Below are 20,553 nucleotides of genomic sequence, written 5' to 3' on the forward strand. Positions count from 1 at the left end.
AAGACTTAGTTATGTGAGAAACTATTTGGTCAGTTACAATGAGATAATCACACTCAAAATTTACTTTAAAAAAAATTAAAGTTGGATTTTACCATAAAATACTAAACAAGTCCTCTGATTGATCAAGCAGAAAGCACTTCCTTTACCTTTATTTTCCTGGAATTTTTTCTAGATGAAAATACCAAAAAGCCCCCTCCCCCCTACCCAGCATGAACTATCATCAAGTATCATTGGGAATTACACAGAAATAGAAGAAAAAAAATCGCAAGCGAATGAACCCAACGCAAAAACCGAACCATTCTCTCACATGAGTGTGAAAACTGCTCATCTTAAATCAGTACATTTGACTTAATTTTGACTCTTTCAAAATATCTGTTTTGGCTTCCGTGCTATTTTTAAAATCGCGCCATTTTCAAAATGGCGCGGTCGATTAATACCTGACTTTTGCAAGTCCAAATAAAAAAACCCATCAGAAAGAGAAGAATTACTAGAAAGAGGACAAGCTTAAAGTGCTTTTGTATAAAGTTCAAGTATTCATAAGCAATTTAAGAAGAAAAATGTGTGAAGTTCAGAACTTTGTGTTCAGCGCGATCGGGAAAATGTTCGCCATTTTTTTTCTCCTATCCTGTTATTGGGGATGCATGATTTTCAAAAAATAATTCTGGTTACATGAGTGCCAAATAGATATATGCTTTTACTGTACAGTTGTCTTGTATTAATCCTGAAGGTTACATTGAAACCACACTCTTTACTTTTAGTCTTGATTGCTGTTTTCAGGAAAGATAAAAGTTGAGGGAGAGCTTGTACAGTTTACAGTACAATGGACTATTTATGAATCTGCAATATTTTGCTCCCTGAGCTCAGCCCAGGAGGTCACTGTAAGTTCCAGTCTTATCACTAATAAAACTCCATTGGCTGGTCCACAATTGGGGTGTGTTTGAATAGCTGATAAAGAGATAGGGTCATTTTAATTCCTTTCTGTGGATTCTCCTGGTTATTGAAGCTTAAAAGCAATTACTGAATGGATCTTCAGCATTTTCCACAATTTTTTTAAACTTATCTTTTGGGTTTTCTGGGTCCCTAGGACCCGAATTTTCGCGGAAGTTGCGTCCCCTTTCTGCGAATTTGCGTAAAAAACCCGCTATAGCGCGTAAACGCGAACCCTTGAAGTATAGTATTTACAAAAAAGTCAAATTGATTACTTTATTCAAAACTGATCTAAAAAAGGGCTAGTTAAAAATTCATGAATACAAAAGAATTTATGTAAGAAAAAAATTTAAAAAATTTTTTCCCATTATATTTTTTAATATTTTCCCATTATTTTAGTTTATCAATACAATGTCCACTGTAAGAAATAAAAGACGAAACTATTTCCCAAATAATTTCAGGAATAAATAAAATATTTATTACTTACAAAATATACTGTCCATTTACAACATACATCGTCTAAAATATCAGACACATTAAAAATACTTGCACAGCAGACAAAATTTAAAATACAATTCTTAGACTTAACCAGTTACAAATGCATAATTCATGGAGCAGCAAATTGTTACAAGGCATTTTCATTTGTTCAATCAAATTTAAAATTACCAGATTGTTTAAGCATTTTCCTTATACACCTCAGACAATCCCAAACAAAACAGGAAAATACTATTTCCAGACTAATTACAAAGCATTTCCGACTAGCTCACAAGATGTCTATTTCCTGCAAAGAAGAAAAAGAAAGAAGATTAGATTACATGCATAATGCACATTGAGTTTAAATGATAAAACAGATAAAGATTACAGTGCGTCAACAATGATATGCTTAAGGGGAGTCAGTATACCCTATACCGTCAATGTTAATTTGCACAGGTTCATGTACCTTTTTCTGAAAATCTATTAAAGATATAATTATGATTTTTTTTTCTGTACCTTAAATATACTCTTTTCTCTATACTGAAGTAAAATTTTACAGAAAGAATTCTAGATTTTTTCAAAAAAATTCTAATGTCATACCTGCCAACTTCGGAGATAAAAAATCCGGAAGATTTTTTATATTTTTATCCACAAGATTTTAACGCAAAATAAAATCAAACAGGACACCTACCCTCTTTACATTTAACAATATATTAGTTATGAATTTCATATCAATTGAAATTACTTTCGTTTAGTAAATATTACTTTTATTGCTTTCCTTAAAAGTTTGGAAATAACATTTGGTACTCATTTTAAAAACAGAACGAAGCACAAACAGCTCGAACGGAGAGAACGAGAAGATAATCGGCGCCGAAATTGTGCCCCTAGTTGCCCGCCGCGACGTTTGCTTTGATTGGATCCCGATGAAGTCATGCACTGTATCACTCAGTGACGTCATAATCTTGCCTCGCTTCTTCTCGTGCCATTCTCTTACGGCAACCTTTCCTTGGCTACTTGGCCTAAAACGCGGTGCCGCGTTACAAAAAAGTATCGTTAGCACCAAAATTGGCGAGATAATTATTTTTCCTACAAAACGTAAAAAATCCGGAAGATTTTGCTCACAACCGGAAAAACGGAAAAGGACATAAAAATCCGTAAAACTTCCGGGAAATCTGGAAGGGTTGGCAGGTATGTAATGTGTAAGTCACTGTATTTTTTTTCAATAAACGCCATTTTGCAACACGAAATCAGTTTAAAAATATTTTTCGAATATGAGAAATTTTTTACGTCAGTGTATACAATTGGATGTATGTAATAGGTGATAAAAATTTCAAAGCCTAACACAATTTAGTTTCTGAGAAAAAGGAACATTTAGTTTCAAAAATACCATTTCGAGTTATTGCAATTCAAAGGGGAAATTCATAACTGATCAAAATAGGTTTACATGTTTTTAAAGCTTATTTTAATTTACTTCTAATATGAACACGATTAACAAGTTTGTATCATTACAAAGGTATTGAAACGGAGTTTCAAAATATATAAAAATTAAAAAATCGAATTTTCGGAGGCATTGATGAAGGGTACTGACTCCCCTCAAGATTCGTAGAAAATAAAAACCCACACAATGACAAAACAGTGTTCCTCCCTGAGTTACGGTTTAGGAAAACAAGCCAAATCTCTTTCTGAAATAAGCTATAAATAGCCAACTTGCCAGAAAAAAACCCCTCCTCCTTCTACCAGGGGTGATTGTGTTCCGGTATTTTCGGACGAATTTCCGGTATTTTTATGTCCGAAAATACCGGAATTATGTTTCTTTTTGTTATGCTTTTATCTCCCTACCTCCGCAATTTTTTTAAATTATATAATACTCATCAATTATACCTGCAAGAGCCCTAAGATGGACACCTATCCCTTAAGATGGACAAATAAATGTAAAGATAATTTGTATAACACCAGCTCAAAAGTAACTTTGTAACCGATTAAAAATTTAATCACATGTACACACAATATTTTGACTCAGAACTATTTAATACTATGGTAAAGGTGCACTTAAGTAATAAGGGTCAAAGACCCCCCCCCCCCCCCCCCCCGTCTCGCTTTGAAACTTTCAGGTATTTTTTGATGAACTCACAATCACCCCTGTTCTACATCAATTACAGCCATATTAAAATACTTATAAGACATTTCCTGTGTTTTTAGGTGCAAGATTTATCGATTCAAAATTTAAACAGATTGGTTTAGCTAATGCTTTTTTATTCCTAGACCTGCAAAACCAAAAAATAGCCAAAACAGCTAATATCAGCCAAACCTAGCAACCCTAGTTCCCCGAACAAGAAGTTGTGTGACTTTTAGAGTGATCCTTCTCCCTTGTTGAATTTCGGGATAAACGGAAGTCTTATCAGTACTGATTTGGACCCAATTTAACTCAGAGCCAACAGCACACCCCTTTCAGTGAACCCCGCAAGAAATTCAAGGTCAAGGGTCAGCCTTTTGGGCCTGTAGCATAATTTTCACTCATTACAATGAGTTATTATTGATATATGATTTGAGTTCTAATCAAGAAGAACAAAAATGAGATAGAATGAATACCACAGGGGTGATTGTGAGTTCATCAAAAAATACCTGAAAGTTTCAAGGCGAGAAGGGGGGGGGGGGGTAATCTTTGGCCCCTATTACTTAAGTGCACCTATGCCATAGTATTAAATAGTTCAATAGTCAGAGTCAAAATAGTGTGAGTACATTTGATTAAAATTTTAATGGGTTACAAAGTTACTTTTGAGCTGGTGTTTTTATCTTGACATTTGTCCATCTAAAGGGATAGGTGTCCATCTTAAGGCTCTTGCAGGTATATTTGATGAGTATTACATAATTTTTTAAAAATTACGGAGGTAGGGAGATAAAAGCATAAACAAAAACATCAAAATACCGGAAATACGTCCGAAAATACCGGAACAATCACCCCTGATACCATTATGGAGTAGCCTTATAGCTGTTTTGGTCAAGGTGGAGCAAGGAAAATATTGCATTAGCTGTAGCAGAAAAGAATTACTACTCTGGTGAAGGTTTGAGCAAGAAATAGTTCTGGGGTAGAAAGAGAAAAGAGAATTTGGAGCAAAACAGATCACTAAACTGTTTTGGAGCACAAAAAATAGCATTCAGGTGCAGGTGGGAAAAAAACAATGAACATGGAGCGAAATAAAGTGAAAACTACTGTTTTAAAGTCAGGAAACGTATGTTTCTATCATTACCCAAAAACATTCCTTTTTCAAAAATTATATTCATATTTTAAATGTATGCCTATTTAGCCCCTTTTATTTTTAATAATAAAGAAACCATAAATATTTTAAATAACAGCGATGAAAGTGGTCAGAGAGCAAAAAGGAGGAAATCCAAAAAAATTTCGTAAAAGGGATGATATCGAAAATCACATCAAAATAGAACCTGGAAGCCATGATATTCAAAATTCAAAAAGGCTAATTTACTAGTTATAAAGGTAATATGCATTTAATTAAGTATAAGTAATAATTTTGTGCAATTTGCTGCATTGTTTTTAGAGAAAAACATTTTTTTCATTAAAAGCATTTGAGTTCATAGTGTTAAATGAATGAGAACATAAATTTTAAAATTAGGTCTGTTTGTGAAGTAAAAATTTACAACAAAGAGAAAAATCTAAAATTTCTTCACGTGGTAGAACATACTTTTCATAGAAAGTATTGAAAATAAATAAAAATATTTGTATATAAAGGATTGGTTATCTTTTCCCTTGCATTGGAACCCAAAATTTGTTTTTAAAAACTTCCTAATATGATTTCAGAATCAAAAGAACAACTTGCAGCTGCCTCCTTTAATCATGAACTCAAACCTTTTAATAGGCTGTAAAGCATAAACCATTTGAGATTCACCATAAATATTTTTTACACTTCCATATATATATATATATACACACAAAAAAAAAAAAAAAAGTAACCATGCCAAGTTTGAATGAATTCAAGATTGTGCGTGGGTGCTAAGCCACATTTTTTGATCGACTTTTGCATTTTTTCTATAATAAATTAAAGAAATAAAAATATTATTGAAATGATGAATAAAATAAGCAGATATAAGGTAGCATATAGTAAAAAACTGCCCCCAACATTAAAAATAATTGAAATACTTGCAGGATGAAAAAAAAAAGATTGAAATCTCAACGAGGCATGCAACTTTCGGCGCAGCATGTGTTTGCATGATTCCAAAACATACGTTTTTGGCAGATATCGTGGAGGATGAATATTCGAGGGGAAAAAATAAAATAAATAAATCAGGGACTGAAAATTTTAAAAAATCGTATTTTTTTCCAATTTTTAAGGGAAAAATAAGGCATGAAAGATACAAAAAAAAGGAGGAAAGGTTTTAAAAGCCAACAGAAAAAGCTGGAATTCCAGCAAAAGACAGAAAAATCTCATCCCTGTAATAATCAAGACCAGAATTCAAGTTGAGTATGTTTTAAATAACTCTTAAACATTTAACAAAAATTACTAAGTGATGATTAATAATTATGAGATTCCCAAGTTCAGATTAACGCTAATAGAAACAAATCTTGCTACAACTAACTTCAAGGAACTGTAAATTTTGTTCGTTATAATGGGACTGAACATTTATATCCTTGAAATGGATATGTTAATGTATAGGTATTCGTTGCAATGAGATTTTACGGTACACAGAAACTTTTCAGACTGACTGGACAATTTCCCTATTTAATGCTAACTTCCTCTTTTCACAAAGCAACAATGCTAATACTTTCCCTCTCGAAACAACTTCATTTTCTATCTTAAAATAAAGAAATTAAAAACTTTTGCAACTTTACAATTGAATCTGAAAAAAAAAAAAAAACTGTACATAAGTTGTCTGAACAATTTTATTTTTGCCAGGCGGGAAAAACCGAGGTTTCTTTTCCACCCACAGCAAAAATTTGCACACCCTGATTATTTTTAAGCAAAAATGAAAACATTATACAACATTTAAACTAGGGAAAATCTTGAATATAATAATAAAAGAGATAGTTGGCATGCATGAGCCAGAGTTAGAAATGTTATTTAATTAAAACTATATACAAGTGATAATGGCTTACATAATTTTAGATGCAAAATGCATTTCGTTGAACTGAAATTTTATGAAATGAAAATGGTAAAATGGCAAGTCTGCAAATTCTCTATAACAGAATATTTTGTTTTCTGTACTAAATTTCTCAACTTGTACTCCAGTTGTATATACAGAAAGTTTGCAGGGTTACATATCTAGTGGAAGGAGGGTTGTTATAAGAGTAGACTGTGCCATTGAAAATTTTCAGTGATACTGTTTTGAGGGGAATTTTTCTGGATTTGAGTGCGTGTCGGGGGATACCATTAAAATTTGAGAGTTAACGTAGTATGAAAATCAAATATTTGAATTCCTTACTTAAGAATCAGATGGCGCATTCTTTACAATCCATGGATGTTGCAAGATGTGGTTGATACTCATCCGTTCAGCAGGATTTTTTCGCAGCAGCTAAATCAAACAAAAATTAAATGTCAATGCTTTCTATAATCATTTCTTAGAAACCCAATGCTTAGTTCAAATGCATTAGTAAAATATTATCCACCAAACATCATTACAAGTTGAAAGTAGAATCATTTTGAAAGTGGTGCTTTTGTTATAAAATTTCACTGACCATTGTATCGTTTTGATAGCGTGATATCTATATTATGCAATCCAGCCAACTTGGAAAAACTTCAAAAGTAAAATGTACTATGTTTCGATAGTCAACAGTTAAATCAGTCACAAAAATCCCACTAACTTCACATAGCTTACTTATACATCCTAATGGCTTCGGAAAATTTTAGAGCACCCTTTGGAGCATAAAAAACACCATTTTAGAGCAGATGAGAGTGATTTTGAAATAGCCCAGTAAATATCAATTATTGACCAACAAAAATTGTTCATTGGATAAACTTTAGCACCTTGTAATTAATACTATTAAATTGAATTGGGGAAATTTTGAAACCATATTTTATTTTTAAATGCCCCAAATTATTTTTAAGTATTTAATTGCACAAAAAGTCTCTCCCCGCATTCTTGATTAGAAATGATAGAAACATTTCAAACACAATCGATGTTAACACATCGACATTCTTTCAAATGGAAATAATTCAACCACATGAAAAGTTTTTGACCGTTGTTGGTTTTATACGGATTTAACCAGTTTTTACTGTCATATCCAAAAACCTAAATTTCCATCCAAAACCTGTCTAAAACTATAATATTGGCAACAAAAATACCTAACAAGTGTCCTTAGTTTTATAAATTTTGATTTCAAACACCAAAGAAAGTTTTTTGACTGTTCTAGATTTTTAAAATATTGTCATGTGCTATAAAAATTCCCAAACTTTTTTTTTTTTGATTTATTTCTTTTTTATGGAAATTATCAGATGAAATTAAATCATAAAATAGGTTTTTGTTTTTGCGATTACTAGACTGTGGGGACTTTTTCCGAAGTCTAATCACAGGGAATCCCTTGTTTTGAGGATTTTGTTATTTTGATGAAAATTTGGGAGATAATTACTTTATTAGGAAGTCTCCCAAACCAATCAGGAGAGTTGGCAGCCATAAATTTGAACACTAATTACACTAACACTACTAAACACTAAATTTGAATAAAATTAAAACACTGGTATGTGATGCATGTATATGTGTATGTATGTCATTCACGTGGGGTACATCATGGGTTCCCAAAGTAGGTGCAGCAAAGGGCAAATGAATTTAATTTATTCATGTATAGCAGAGATAGACAAGGGTGCTGTGAAAAAATTCGAATCCTTCAAGGGATATCCTGTATTGGTAAAGTTTAGAAACCTCTGTAGTAGATGATTGTGATGCACTGGTATATTGCATTATTCTTCGTTGTTAAGCGAAAAAATTGGGATTTTTCACTAGCATTCAAAGTGAAATCAAATGCCAGTTCCTTAGGTTGTATATACATTGAACAATTGAAAGATGAAACTACAGAAGTGAAATTAATACTTAGTATATAATTAAATCTTATCTCGGGGAATATGAGGATTGGATTGTCGACTGGTCTACTTTTGCAAAAATCAATGCAGAGTAGTGATGTAAAATACCCAGGTATATATTTTTAGGGGTAAATACCTTAATGATCCAGGGTATATACCCAGGTAAATACCCAAAACGGGTATTTACCTGGGTATTTATTTTAAAAACTTATATTCAACTAAAATACTTTTCTGTATGTATTCCACTATGTATATTTATACAAACCATATGCAAAACAATAAATTTTTACCCAAAAATTGTGTTTTGATCACATATTTTATGAATTATTGTGTGAAACACAACTTAGCAATATAATATGATATTCACATTTAATGTCGTGTATGTCACACAATGGGCGTGTATTGATATGCCTAATCAATGTTGATAGCCAAATTTAAGATATAAAAAGCCAGTCTACAAAAAGTAAAAACCTTAACTGGCTACAAAAAAAAAAAGCAAACATCATTGAGGCAGTGAGAAGCAAAGGGATGTAAGTGAAAAATTTCAAGTTTTGAGTAAAACGCGTTTAAAGACAACATCCTAGGTAGACTTTCATTGAAATTTTTTCGAAATCATTCCTTTAATTAAAAAAAATATAATGATAAATTAAATTTTTAATGTTTTATTTTACGGTTTATGTTTTAAAAAGAAAATCATCACCTTTTTATACCACCTATTTCTTTTGCAAAACTAGGGGATACAATTACTAGGGGATTTACCGTGCCTTCCGATAAATACCCAAAAAAATATTTTCCTTCCCACCCTACATCACTAATTGCGTGTATTAAAAATAGTTTGAATAAATTTTTATCATGAAGTACTGAGAAGCAAATACAAATGAGCAAGGCAAAAGAAAACAATATTTTGACTTTTTTTTTGCTTATTAATGTGAAAACTTTCTATATTTGCCACGTTATCACTTAAACAGCTATAAAATAAATAAATAACATCATAGTCTTAATAACTTCTCAGTTTATTCTTCCCAACATCCCTCATGCTTCCTTTTTTTTTTGTTTTGGATATGACTAACTTAGATTATGATTTTGAAATCCTGAAGTTCATCATTGAATTGCTTATACTTCTCCAATTATGAAATTGAAAAGAAAGATTCTTCGGTTCATGATATGTTTCTTTCATAATTTCATCAAGTCTTTCAATAAAAAATATTATAAACTGTGTAATACATATGTATGTATCAGTTTTACCAATTATTTCATATTTAGATTTTTTTTTAAAAAATTTCCCATTCACTTTTTGCATTTTTTTTGTAAAATACCCAAAAAATATTTACCTACACGCTGGGTATTTGGGTATTTACCCGGTCCACATCACTAATGGAGAGGGATTTCATTTTCTGAATTTCCTCAACTTTTAACAAAATTTGGGATAGAGATGTACCGAGTAGCACTTTGGCCGAGTACCGAGTACTCGGCCTTTTACTACTCGGCCGAGTACCGAGTTACCGAGTAACTCGGCCTTTCACTACTCGGCCAAGTTTCCCAGTACCAATTATGTTGAAAGAAGGACCACCGACACACATCGATGAATTTTGAACTTATTGAAATAGTAGTATAGACCTCCTTGTCCATATAATAGTTTTTAAACTAAATTCCTGCTGAAATTTAACTACAAAATTTTGCAAAAATAATATTTTTTAAATTAAAAATGAATAAATAAAAGATATGACTTATCAAGTTGGAATTAAAACAAATTACAAATTTATTCATTATAGGTCTAGTTCGATAAACAAATAATATTTAAAAGCAACAAAACAAATGTGCAGGAACACTGCAGACACGTTTTTCTGTGTTACAGGGATCGTCTTTTCAGTGCATAACATGTAAACTAAAGAATGTAAAGGCATACGACAAAAAATTTGACTTTTGCCGGATGCCTTTAAATCAACGAGCTCACATTTTGTGCATTGAAAAAGAAATTCCTCGTAACGCCAAAACACGTGTCTGCAGTGATCCTGCACTGTGCTTCTAACGTTGTTTTATTTCCTTTTATTTTTAAAGCTAAGGTATTTTTATATATCTTATAACTAATTTTAGTTTGTGTAGCAAAAATTCATATTTGCACAATTTTTAACAAAAAAGTTTTATTAACTTTCGAGACATTCGAACCAAGATTTATTCCATTGAAGTATTTCAAACTTCATTATTCTCAAAATTTAAATTTGAATTGTAAATGGTTGCAGAAAATTATAATATGCTTGAGCTTTTTTGTAAATTTAATTATATATTCAATTTTTTGCAACTACTCGGTATTGGCCGAGTATCTGATCAAAATTTGGCCGAGTACCGAGTACTCGGCATGTTGGCCGAGTACCGAGTAGTTACCGAGTACTCGGTACGTCTCTAATTTGGGAGAAATGGTCAAAATTCAGTCAAGTCGGCAGTAACAGACTCACCCTTGAAATGAAATTCTGAGCTTCGGGGGACACATCCGCGGGATAGCTGAGAGTAATGTTTTTGATCAGCAATATCGTCCTTTCCGTAGACTCCGATTCGAAGGGAGGCCTCCCAACCAGGAACTCGTAGCAGAGGACCCCCAGACACCAGAGGTCCACCTTATGGTCGTATGGCCTGCTGTCCAGCATCTCTGGGGGCAAGTAGTCCAGAGTCCCGCAAAGCGTCGTTCGTCTAGAGGAGGGAGCGTGCACAGACCAGCCGAAATCTGCAATCTTGACTTCTCCGGTGGCGGACAAGAGCAAGTTCTCGGGCTTGATGTCTCGATGGATGACGTTCTTGGAGTGGCAGTACTTGAGGGCACCAGCAATCTTGGATATGTACTGAAAGTCATAAGTAATTGTTAGGAATAGGTGCATTCAGGGGCAGAAAAATCAAAAATCTACGATTATACTAGTCAGGGCTCGAAAATTATATTGCCCGACATGCCCGGGGCATGTAAAAATTCCTATTGGGCATGAATCTTTTACCCTTACATGCCTGGCTGGGCATGTAATTATTACAATTTTTTAATTGAGTATTGGTTATTTTAATAGCGACTTATTATGGACTATTTATTTAAGCTTCTATTTCTGTTTTATATTGAAATAATTTTTGATTCAGATATAATGCTGTGAATTATTTTTCTCTGATTAATGCTATACAAAAAATTCAAATACTTTTGTTATTATGCAACAAAAAAAAACGAGCATGCAAAATTTTTATTCGGGCATCTATTTTCAAGACAAACATGCCTGGCAGGGCAGGTAATTTTTTAAAGATTTTTCTAGCCCTGATACTAGTGATATATTTTTGTATCTCGCTCAGATTTGCCAACCTTACAAAATGGAAAAGCAGGAGAAATAAAACGAAAAACTTGGAGTAATTTTTCACACCTTAGAACCAGATGAATACTATTATAAAATTGACCAACAAGATATAACATACATTTTTTTAGCCAACAATTTTTTAAAAGTTTTTCTTTTGCTGTTACCGATTCTAAATTTTTCCTATCAAAATAAATGTAAAAAAAAAAAAAAAAAAGACTACTGATAGTCCTAAAGTTCGACAACTTTTTAATCCCTTAGAAAGTAGGAGGCGGTCGTCTTTTGTTACTTGGTGGCAGGAGGCCAAAACTTGAACTCTAAGCTATACTTGTTTGCAAAGTTTCTCGGGAATGACGTCACGACCTGCGGAAGGAAAACCGAGTTAAAAGATAAAACGTCCAACTTTCTACATCTCACCTACCTGGCCGAAATGTAGATTCCTGGGAACTGCTTAGAATTTCGGTTAGGCAACTGCTGAGATTTATTTCTGCTACTGGGCTCCTTTAGTAGTCTAAGCGGGGATAGAACGATAGACCTGTGGTCTCAGTGCTCGCGCTGGTTTCAAGCGCCCCCTTTTCACTTCATACTTCATATTTGGCCAATTAAAGGAGATCGCAACTGTCTGTGAGTGTGAGCTGTTATTGGCTGGAGTGGTTGATTCAAATGGATGTAATAGTCTGAGCTGCACCGCTCATAAAAATGAAAACATTTAACCATTTACAGAAATTATGACAAAAAAAAAAAAAAAAGGTTACATATGCATGGGTTCAACAAACTAATCCAATTTCTAAAGCAAAATGACGAATTTCGACCAAAATTCTGACACTGCACTGGGGACTACTTTCTTCGCTTGGTCTCAATGATTTCTCCATTGCCAATAAAAGTTGCAGTAGAGTATAGGAGCCTTGGAATATTTGCTTCCTGATAGTATATAAAAAAACTTTTTAAATAAATTCACGCACTTATAAAAGCTGATTTCAATGACACTGATGAACAAGAAATTTTATTAGTTTTAGCAAAAAGACCTGTAGGAAGGAATTAAGAAAATAAGTGAAGTTGGTCCTCACATTTCATAGATGACTTTGCTTAAGTGTATTAAAAAAGCTATTACTCAGCTTCTAAAATGCTTTGCTCTTTTAGAATAATAATGTGAGCGGTAGGTGCCATTTCGATGGGTTTGGTATGACACTGTGATGCACAGTGAATTTTAACAAATTTTAAACGAATTATTGATCTGCACAGCATTTTATTACAGGAAAAAAGGAACTTTATAGAACTTATATTATGAGGTTGTTCATTAACTGCATAATAAACATTGTTTTACAGGGTTCATACTCAATTTGGATAAAAAATTTCCATGACTTTTTCATGACTTCATAAAAATTTTCATGACCTCTTTATACGAAGAGAATAGTACTATTTAATGTCAAACTTGCCAATTTTTGGAAACGGGCATTAGAAAAACTTCTACAAGAGTGTCATTACCTCATTGGAGCACTTACTTGTGACTGGAAAAATATCAGTGCACGCACTGCAGAAACTGATAAATTATTCTTATTCGTCTTTATCATATAAATTCAAGTAAAGTAAAAATATAGTGAGAGCTGTTTCACTATATGATGTAAAAATATAGTGACTGATGTCTAAAATGTCTAATAAATATTTAATAAATCGGGCAGAATAGTAATGAATAGGACAAAAATATAAATGAGTCATTACTAAGTTGCTAATAATAAATTTATTTCATAAAAACATTGCCTTTTGGTGTCAATAGTGCATCTAATTACCCATGTAACTTGACAGTATATTCGTTCTTTAAAGTAAAGCCATGTTTTTTAGTAAATTCATTTCTCTTCTAAGTTTCATTTTTCTAAACTAAATATTTCAGCTGGCCACAAGGATCAGTTTTGCGAGCTCTATGTTGGGCACCACTTGTTAGAATTCCCTTATTTCTGTGTTGCCTGACTAAATTTTTCATTTTCTAAAGTCTTCAACATATTAAGATCAACTGATAAATTTTCACAGGGTTCATACCCTTAAGGGAGAAAAAAATTCAAGCACTTTTCAAGTACTTTTCAAGGCAAAAAAATTTTTTTTCAAGGCAATATCATAAATTTATACTAAAAATATTGTATGAAGATTTCATTCAATGCAAACATATAAATAATAGGTAATAATATACAAAAGTAAAGAAAAACAAAATTGCCTTTTCTACAACAACAGACTCTGATTAAAAAAAAGATCCACTGTGTTGAAAGTTTTTCTGCAAATGTCTGAAAAACTTGGTTATAAAGAGGAGCAGGTCCTACGAGGTTTAATTTTGAAATATTCACATTCAAAGAAGCATATTTTATAGAATATGAAAGTTAATATTTATAAAAAAAATATAAATAAATAAAAAAAAAGAACCTTTTCTGAGTGATTTTAATTCTTATCAGAAAACACCACAATGCCTAAATTCAATGGAATTGCTAGAGGAGGTTTTGATTGATAGTGGTTCATACACATATAAGGGCGGTTAGGATCAAAAACACAACCCAGAAGGTAATTTCCGGTTGCACTAAGTTTAATAGTATTAGACTTTTGATAATTATTTATGGGTATCAAAGTATAAATCAATCAATCGATTTCATACAAAATCACCTGTAAGTTTCACCGAGCTAATCGGGGGGGGGGGGGGGGATAATTTTTAAAACTAAGACCCCTATTACTTAAATATACATGTGTACAGCAATTACTTTTGATACAGATATAATTCATTTCTTATGTTAAAATAATTTATAAAGTTAAAATATTGCACAGATAAGTGCCTGTTGATAACCAGCAACAAGCAAAGGGCCTAACTAGGTTGGTCCTAGTCAATTTATTTGACCCCAATGAATATCAATGACCTTCCTTAAGCTATCTACCCCTTTGCTGATTACAGCCTCTTCTGGTAAGCTGTTCCAAATGCCCCACAATCCAACAAAAGTAGTAATTTTGAATATTTGAGGTAAAGGGGGAAAATTGGAAGTAGGGAGGTGAAAACATAACAAACTCTACTGGATTTCCAGTGAATAACCAAAACACAATCACCCGTGTTATATACCTTAATTATTTTAGCAGACATAAAAAAATGATGTACAGTAAAACCTGTAAAGTTGACCACCTGCATAAGTGGACCGCTTTTGTCAGGAACGGAATTAGTCCTATCTTATATAATGAAAGAAAACCTCTGTAACTTGACCACCTCTCTATGTTGACCACCTGTCTATCTTGACCACTAATATACACCAGCTTTGGTTTGGAGTATTGTAAAAAACCCTTCGTAAGTTGACCACTTGGCAAAAGCATTAGATTGTACTAAAAGTTTAATCAGTTGTGCATCAAATAAGCAACTAGGCATTAAAAAAAAAAAAAACAATGAATATTTATGTTTTTATCGAAAAACATTGGGCTTATTTTAAGTCTCAAAATGCGCCAAACTTCATTAAGGAGTTGTTTTGTTGAAAAGTAGATTACCATTGTTACAAATGTACAAGAAAAAATCGAATGAAGAATTTAAGTCACTTTTGACTTGTTATGAATTTTTAGGAATTGTTAATGTCAAGTAAGTAGTTTTTCATAAGCAATGAGACATTTTTTCTTCGGTCGATTTACAGAAATTTTAAATTTATTTGATAATTTACGTGTCATTCTTGTAAATAATCTCTGAAAATATTTAAAAACATTTTTACTTTTTGTTTTAAAGTAATTTTAAACAATGAAAGTTAGTTTAAAGTATTCCAATTAGTTAAAAAATGAATGCATAGGGCAAGAAATAACAAAAAAAAAAAAAAAAAAAAAAAAACAGTTTTCGTTACTACCCTCTATAAGTTGACCACCTGTCTAAGTTGACCACCTAAGTACTGCACCGCAAGTGGTCAACTTACACAGGTTTCACTGTACTTATAAATTCAACTTTACAAAATTGTATAACTCAACTTTATTATTAAAATACAAAATTTAAGTCAAAATGTTAAGTGCTCAATCGCGCTTAAATTAAATTTTTTTTCAAAAAATCTGTTATAACCAAGAATTAGCTAATGATAAAATTAAAATCAAAATTGCAAAATTAAGCAAGTATATATGTAATTAAACAAAACAAAAATAATTAACTTTTTAGTTATTAAAAATAATATAAACAAGCTAATCTTATGTAGCATGTGTCAAAATAATTTCTAATTGCTAGAAAATATTAAAATATTTACAAGTTGCAAAAGGGTTGAAACCTCAAACAAGAGAAGCAAATTGTCACGAATTAAGTTCAATGCTGGCATGTTTCCCATAAAATAAATTCATTAATTTCTTACTAAAATTAAACATAAAATACATCATAAAATTAAACATAATCTAAGGTAGCATGTATGAAAATAACATCTGATTAGCCAAAATATTTAAATATTTGGAAGATGCAAAAAAATTCAAATTTCAAACACGAGAAGCAATTTTCCGCGAAGTCTGAGTAAGTTCAACGTTGGCATGTTTTCCATAAAATAAATTTATTAATATTTTACTAAAATTAAATTTAAAATATGCTAATCTGAGGTAGTATATGCGAAAATAACAATCGGTTAGCCAAAATATTTAAATATTTGCAGGATGTAAAAAGATTGAAATTTCAAAAAAAAAAAATTTTTCGCGAAATTCGGGAAAGTTCAATGTTGTTATGGTTTACAAAATAATTCCTTTTTTAGACATGGAAATTAAACAAAAAATAAACTAATTTGAGGTACTATACGTCAAAATAGCTTCCGACTGTAAAAAACTTCAAAATATTTACAAGATGGAAAAGGATTGAATTCCCAAACAGGGAAGCGATTTTTCGCGATGTTGCAAATCGAACGCATGTTCAGAAAATAGCATTAGTAAAATACTTTATAAAAGGTTTTAAGCACAATCTGATGATTTTTGAAAGAATTTAAGCACCAAGAAACTTTTTCAAGGTTTTAAAACTTTTTCCAGGTTTTCAAGCACTTGAAAATGAACTTTTTTTTTCAAGCACTTTTCAACGTTTTTCAAGGGCGTACGAACCCTGTTTCATAATGAATAGACAAGTAGTACAAGTAGTAGAAACAAACTCGGGTGCAATTGAATTGAGGAGGCGTGGCAAAATCAAGAACGTGCAACTCCACTATTAGTGGAGTTGCAGAAGAATATAAAATATGTCAAGTGTCAAAAATAATGGTGGATTCAAAATTAGTGATGCCCCGGTAGAAACACCACATTGCAAAAAAAAGGCGAGCGGATGCTACATAAGCAGATGAAATTGGATTCCAAACTTTGATTTGTTTTTGGGATTGTTCAATTTATATGCAATATTACTAAATCACTTAACATTTCTAGCGCTCTTTTAGCTATTGTTACTTTCTTACTTGCCAAGACATATTTCCATGACTTTAAATAAATTTCCATGACTTTTAATGAAAATATTAATTTTCCATGACTTTTCCAGGTCTGAAATTTGTTTATTATTTTTCCATGACTTTCCAGGATTTCCATAACCCGTACGAACCCTGGTTTTAGATCCCAAATTGGTGAGTTAAAGTCAGAAAAATCAGTTTCAGGGTATATTTGAGCAGTTGAGGGGCTGAGGTCATGCCCCCAATACCAATGGGGGGGGGGGAGGGCAGTCACAGACAAAACTTTTTCTTGAATTTGAAAACATTATGGTGCAACAAACAGCATTGAAAATTAATCTTCTAATCACACAATTCAAATACGAATAAATTCTTATTTACCTTAGCTGCAGTCGACTCATCAAATCGTTTCTTTTCCCTTAGCACTTTATATAGTTCACCACCAGCAGCATATTCTAGCACAAGATATACTCTAGCATCATCATAAAAATAGGCAAAGAGTCGCAAAACATTGGGATGCCTAAAAGTAACAAGCACCATTAAAAACATACAATTTATTTTTTAACAGGCAATAATTGAATAAAAACTTGCCAATTTGGAAATTCGAATAAGAAAAATTTCTTTTGCGACAGGGATTGGTATCATTCACAGGTAGTGTCAGTTCACGCTTTGTAATTATTTGTGATTTCTGAAATAATTTTAAGAGAAGATTTTTTTTTCTTTAGCAATACCTCTCAAATCTGGAAGAATCCATTATCCGCATGGTCTGTAATCAATCCTTATTTCCAAAGAAATCGCTTTACACGATAAAAACTATTAAATATGAGTTCAAAATGAGGAGTTTCATTCACCATAATATTCTCAACGAGCATCACTCGTGTTCGAGATTTGGACAACTGTGGCTAGTGATCAAATAGTAACCTATAAGGCATGCTAAAACGCTCATGATGTTCCGGTTATCTGCTGCTGGCTTGTTATCGTCACCTGTCGAACCTGATCATTTAAACTTTAAAATGCCTTGGACTGCTGTGTCCCTCAATGTTCTGCTACTTCCAATGCTTATAAGGGATTAAGTTTTCACTTATTTCCAACAAATCCAAGCGAAAGAAAGAAATGGATAGCATCTATTTGCTCTTCAAAAACACAAATAAAGTAGGCGAAAGTATGTGGCCGAAATTTTAAAGAAAGTGACTTCCTTACTAAAAATACTGGTACAGGGTGGCGACAGGAACTGTGAAAAAAAGTTCCCTGACTTTTCCCTGATTAAGTTCACCAAATTTCCCTGCTTTCACTACCAATAATAATGGTTTTCTTTCTTTGCTCTACTTGAAATCCATTGTATGTTTGTATAAAATGCAGTATTTTAAATGTTTTAAGTTGCTTAAAAGTGTTGAACTTAAGATATATTTTAAAAAGATGCTACTTTTTTAATAAAATGGTTAAAAAAAAAACATATCAAGTCAATTTTTTTGGGGACAAAAAATCTGCAAAACAGTATACTAAATTTTTCTACATGGAAAGATTATAGAAAATTTTAAAAAAAAAAAACTTAACTTCCAGAAACCACTTAGCATAAGAATTTTAAGAAACTATTAAATCACTCTTAAAAACATATGTGTATTTATGATAGAACTAAAAAGTAATTGAAATTATTTTGAACTAAATTTTCAAACAGTATAATAATTGTTGCAAGAATAACAAGTAATAGTAAAAGAATAGAAGTAATGTAGTTATTCTTATACAACTAATTGACATATTTATGCAAAACAGATGAAACCATTTGACATTATTTATAGGGAGCTTTTCTCTAATCAAGAACATTGGTTTTAATGAATGAATACCTCATTTTAACAATAAAAAACAAAGATATAAAGACTTAAGTACACAAGTTAACTCTATTTCAAATGATTTCAGTATGTAACGAAAAAAAATTTAGATTGCTTTTGTAACAAACAACTTTGAAATGCAAGGAAAAAAAAGCAATTAGTTAATTTCAAAAAATATAAAAGAATACAAATTGGTTATAAAATAAAAGAATCACTCTTAAGTCTGAAGAAAAGAAAATCTTTATAATCTGCGGTGACAACAAATAGTATAACGGCAAAAAACAAAGCTTTCTTAATTGAAAGTTCAATTTTAGCAATTAAATTAAAAACATGAAAAAGTAATATCTTTTAAGCTTTTATCAGTATTAATTCAAAAACCAAAGATTTCTTCTTGAAATCGTGATTACAGTACGCTAATTACTTCAAGACAATGGAATAAAGGCAAAGGAACTAAGGCATTAATGAAGGCTTCCTCTTTGCCCTGAAGGTTGTTTATTTTACGTAGCATTGAAAGCGTAAAAGGAAATTTCAAGCTAGGTAAAATAAACAACCTAACAGACACAGAAGCAATTTTAGGAAGTTCATCCTGTGGTTAATAAGTAAGATTCAATACTTTGACATTGAGGAAAAAAGATGCAAATATGTGGCAGTGTATAATGGCACCTTATTAATTTTACGTTTTTTTTTTTGAACATATAATTGGCAGAAAAGGCATAGGGAATTAGAGTGCTTAATTTTGTAAAGCAAAAAAAAAAAAAAAAAAAAAAATCTTCATAAAATCAATTTTCCCTGATTTTTTTGTTATTTTTTCAAAATTTCCTGATATTTCCATGATTAATAAAGTTCCCTGACTTTTCCCTGATCTGTCGCCGCCCTGTGGTAAGTGTGTTTAATTTGTTTTATTTAATTTGGATGGTGATTTTTTTCTAATTTATTAATAAATTTAGATACCTGGTGTTGGAATGACACCGACTTTTTTTTTTGTAAAAATTTAAGATGTGTACTAACATTGTAGTCATTAAATGATTTTTAAATTGTGTTAGTGCTCGTTTTTCGCATTTACAAACATTTTTTACATTCAATGTTATTGTTTTTAGCTATTATATACATTAATATCGTTTCTCATCTATTATTCGGATTATCGGGATTCAATATCGTATATCTGGATTCAATAATCGGGAACTTACTGTATAAGCTAGATATGTTAGCGGTTTTAAATGTAAATAACGGTTTTAATGAAATTTCTAATGAATGTACCAAGAAATTTTATTGCAACACAAACTGACGCTGCAACTCTTATTACAACTGCTAATGTTGCTAGCCAAACCAATTTTCTTTTTTTAGCTCCAATTCAAATTTAACAATAGAAGTTTTAAATGACTAACACTTTAAATAATACACAAGATATAGTAGAAAACAATTCATTGTTATTTTATTTATTAAACCATTCATTGTAAAAAGTATCCTTCAATCCCCTAAATATGATTTTTTTCAAAATTCCCTGATCTGAAAAATTCTCCAACTTGTCCCTGTTTTCCCCGCTTCTGTCACCACCCTGTAAATGGGTATGTGTGTTTTTATAATTTTTTGAAAAGCTGCATTTTTT

The 20,553-nt window shown here is 31.6% G+C and overlaps 1 protein-coding gene across 1 annotated transcript in view; it reads right to left on the reverse strand.

Annotated features, from left to right (window-relative positions):
• Positions 1–1,431: 1,431 nt before the first annotated feature.
• Positions 1,432–20,553, reverse strand: part of LOC129232192 (aurora kinase C-like) — a 43,262-nt gene continuing 24,140 nt past the window's right edge. Inside the window, exons 7-10 of the mRNA XM_054866432.1 lie at positions 17,503–17,641; positions 10,880–11,260; positions 6,835–6,924; positions 1,432–1,708 (exon numbers count right to left, since the gene is read on the reverse strand). Coding sequence (XP_054722407.1) covers positions 6,835–6,924; positions 10,880–11,260; positions 17,503–17,641 — 610 coding nt within the window. The 3' untranslated portion in view covers positions 1,432–1,708. The remainder of the gene's footprint in view (positions 1,709–6,834; positions 6,925–10,879; positions 11,261–17,502; positions 17,642–20,553) is intronic.

This window comes from Uloborus diversus, unplaced genomic scaffold, assembly GCF_026930045.1.
Source record: "Uloborus diversus isolate 005 unplaced genomic scaffold, Udiv.v.3.1 scaffold_11, whole genome shotgun sequence".
In the NCBI taxonomy this organism is placed as follows: Eukaryota; Metazoa; Arthropoda; class Arachnida; order Araneae; family Uloboridae; genus Uloborus; species Uloborus diversus.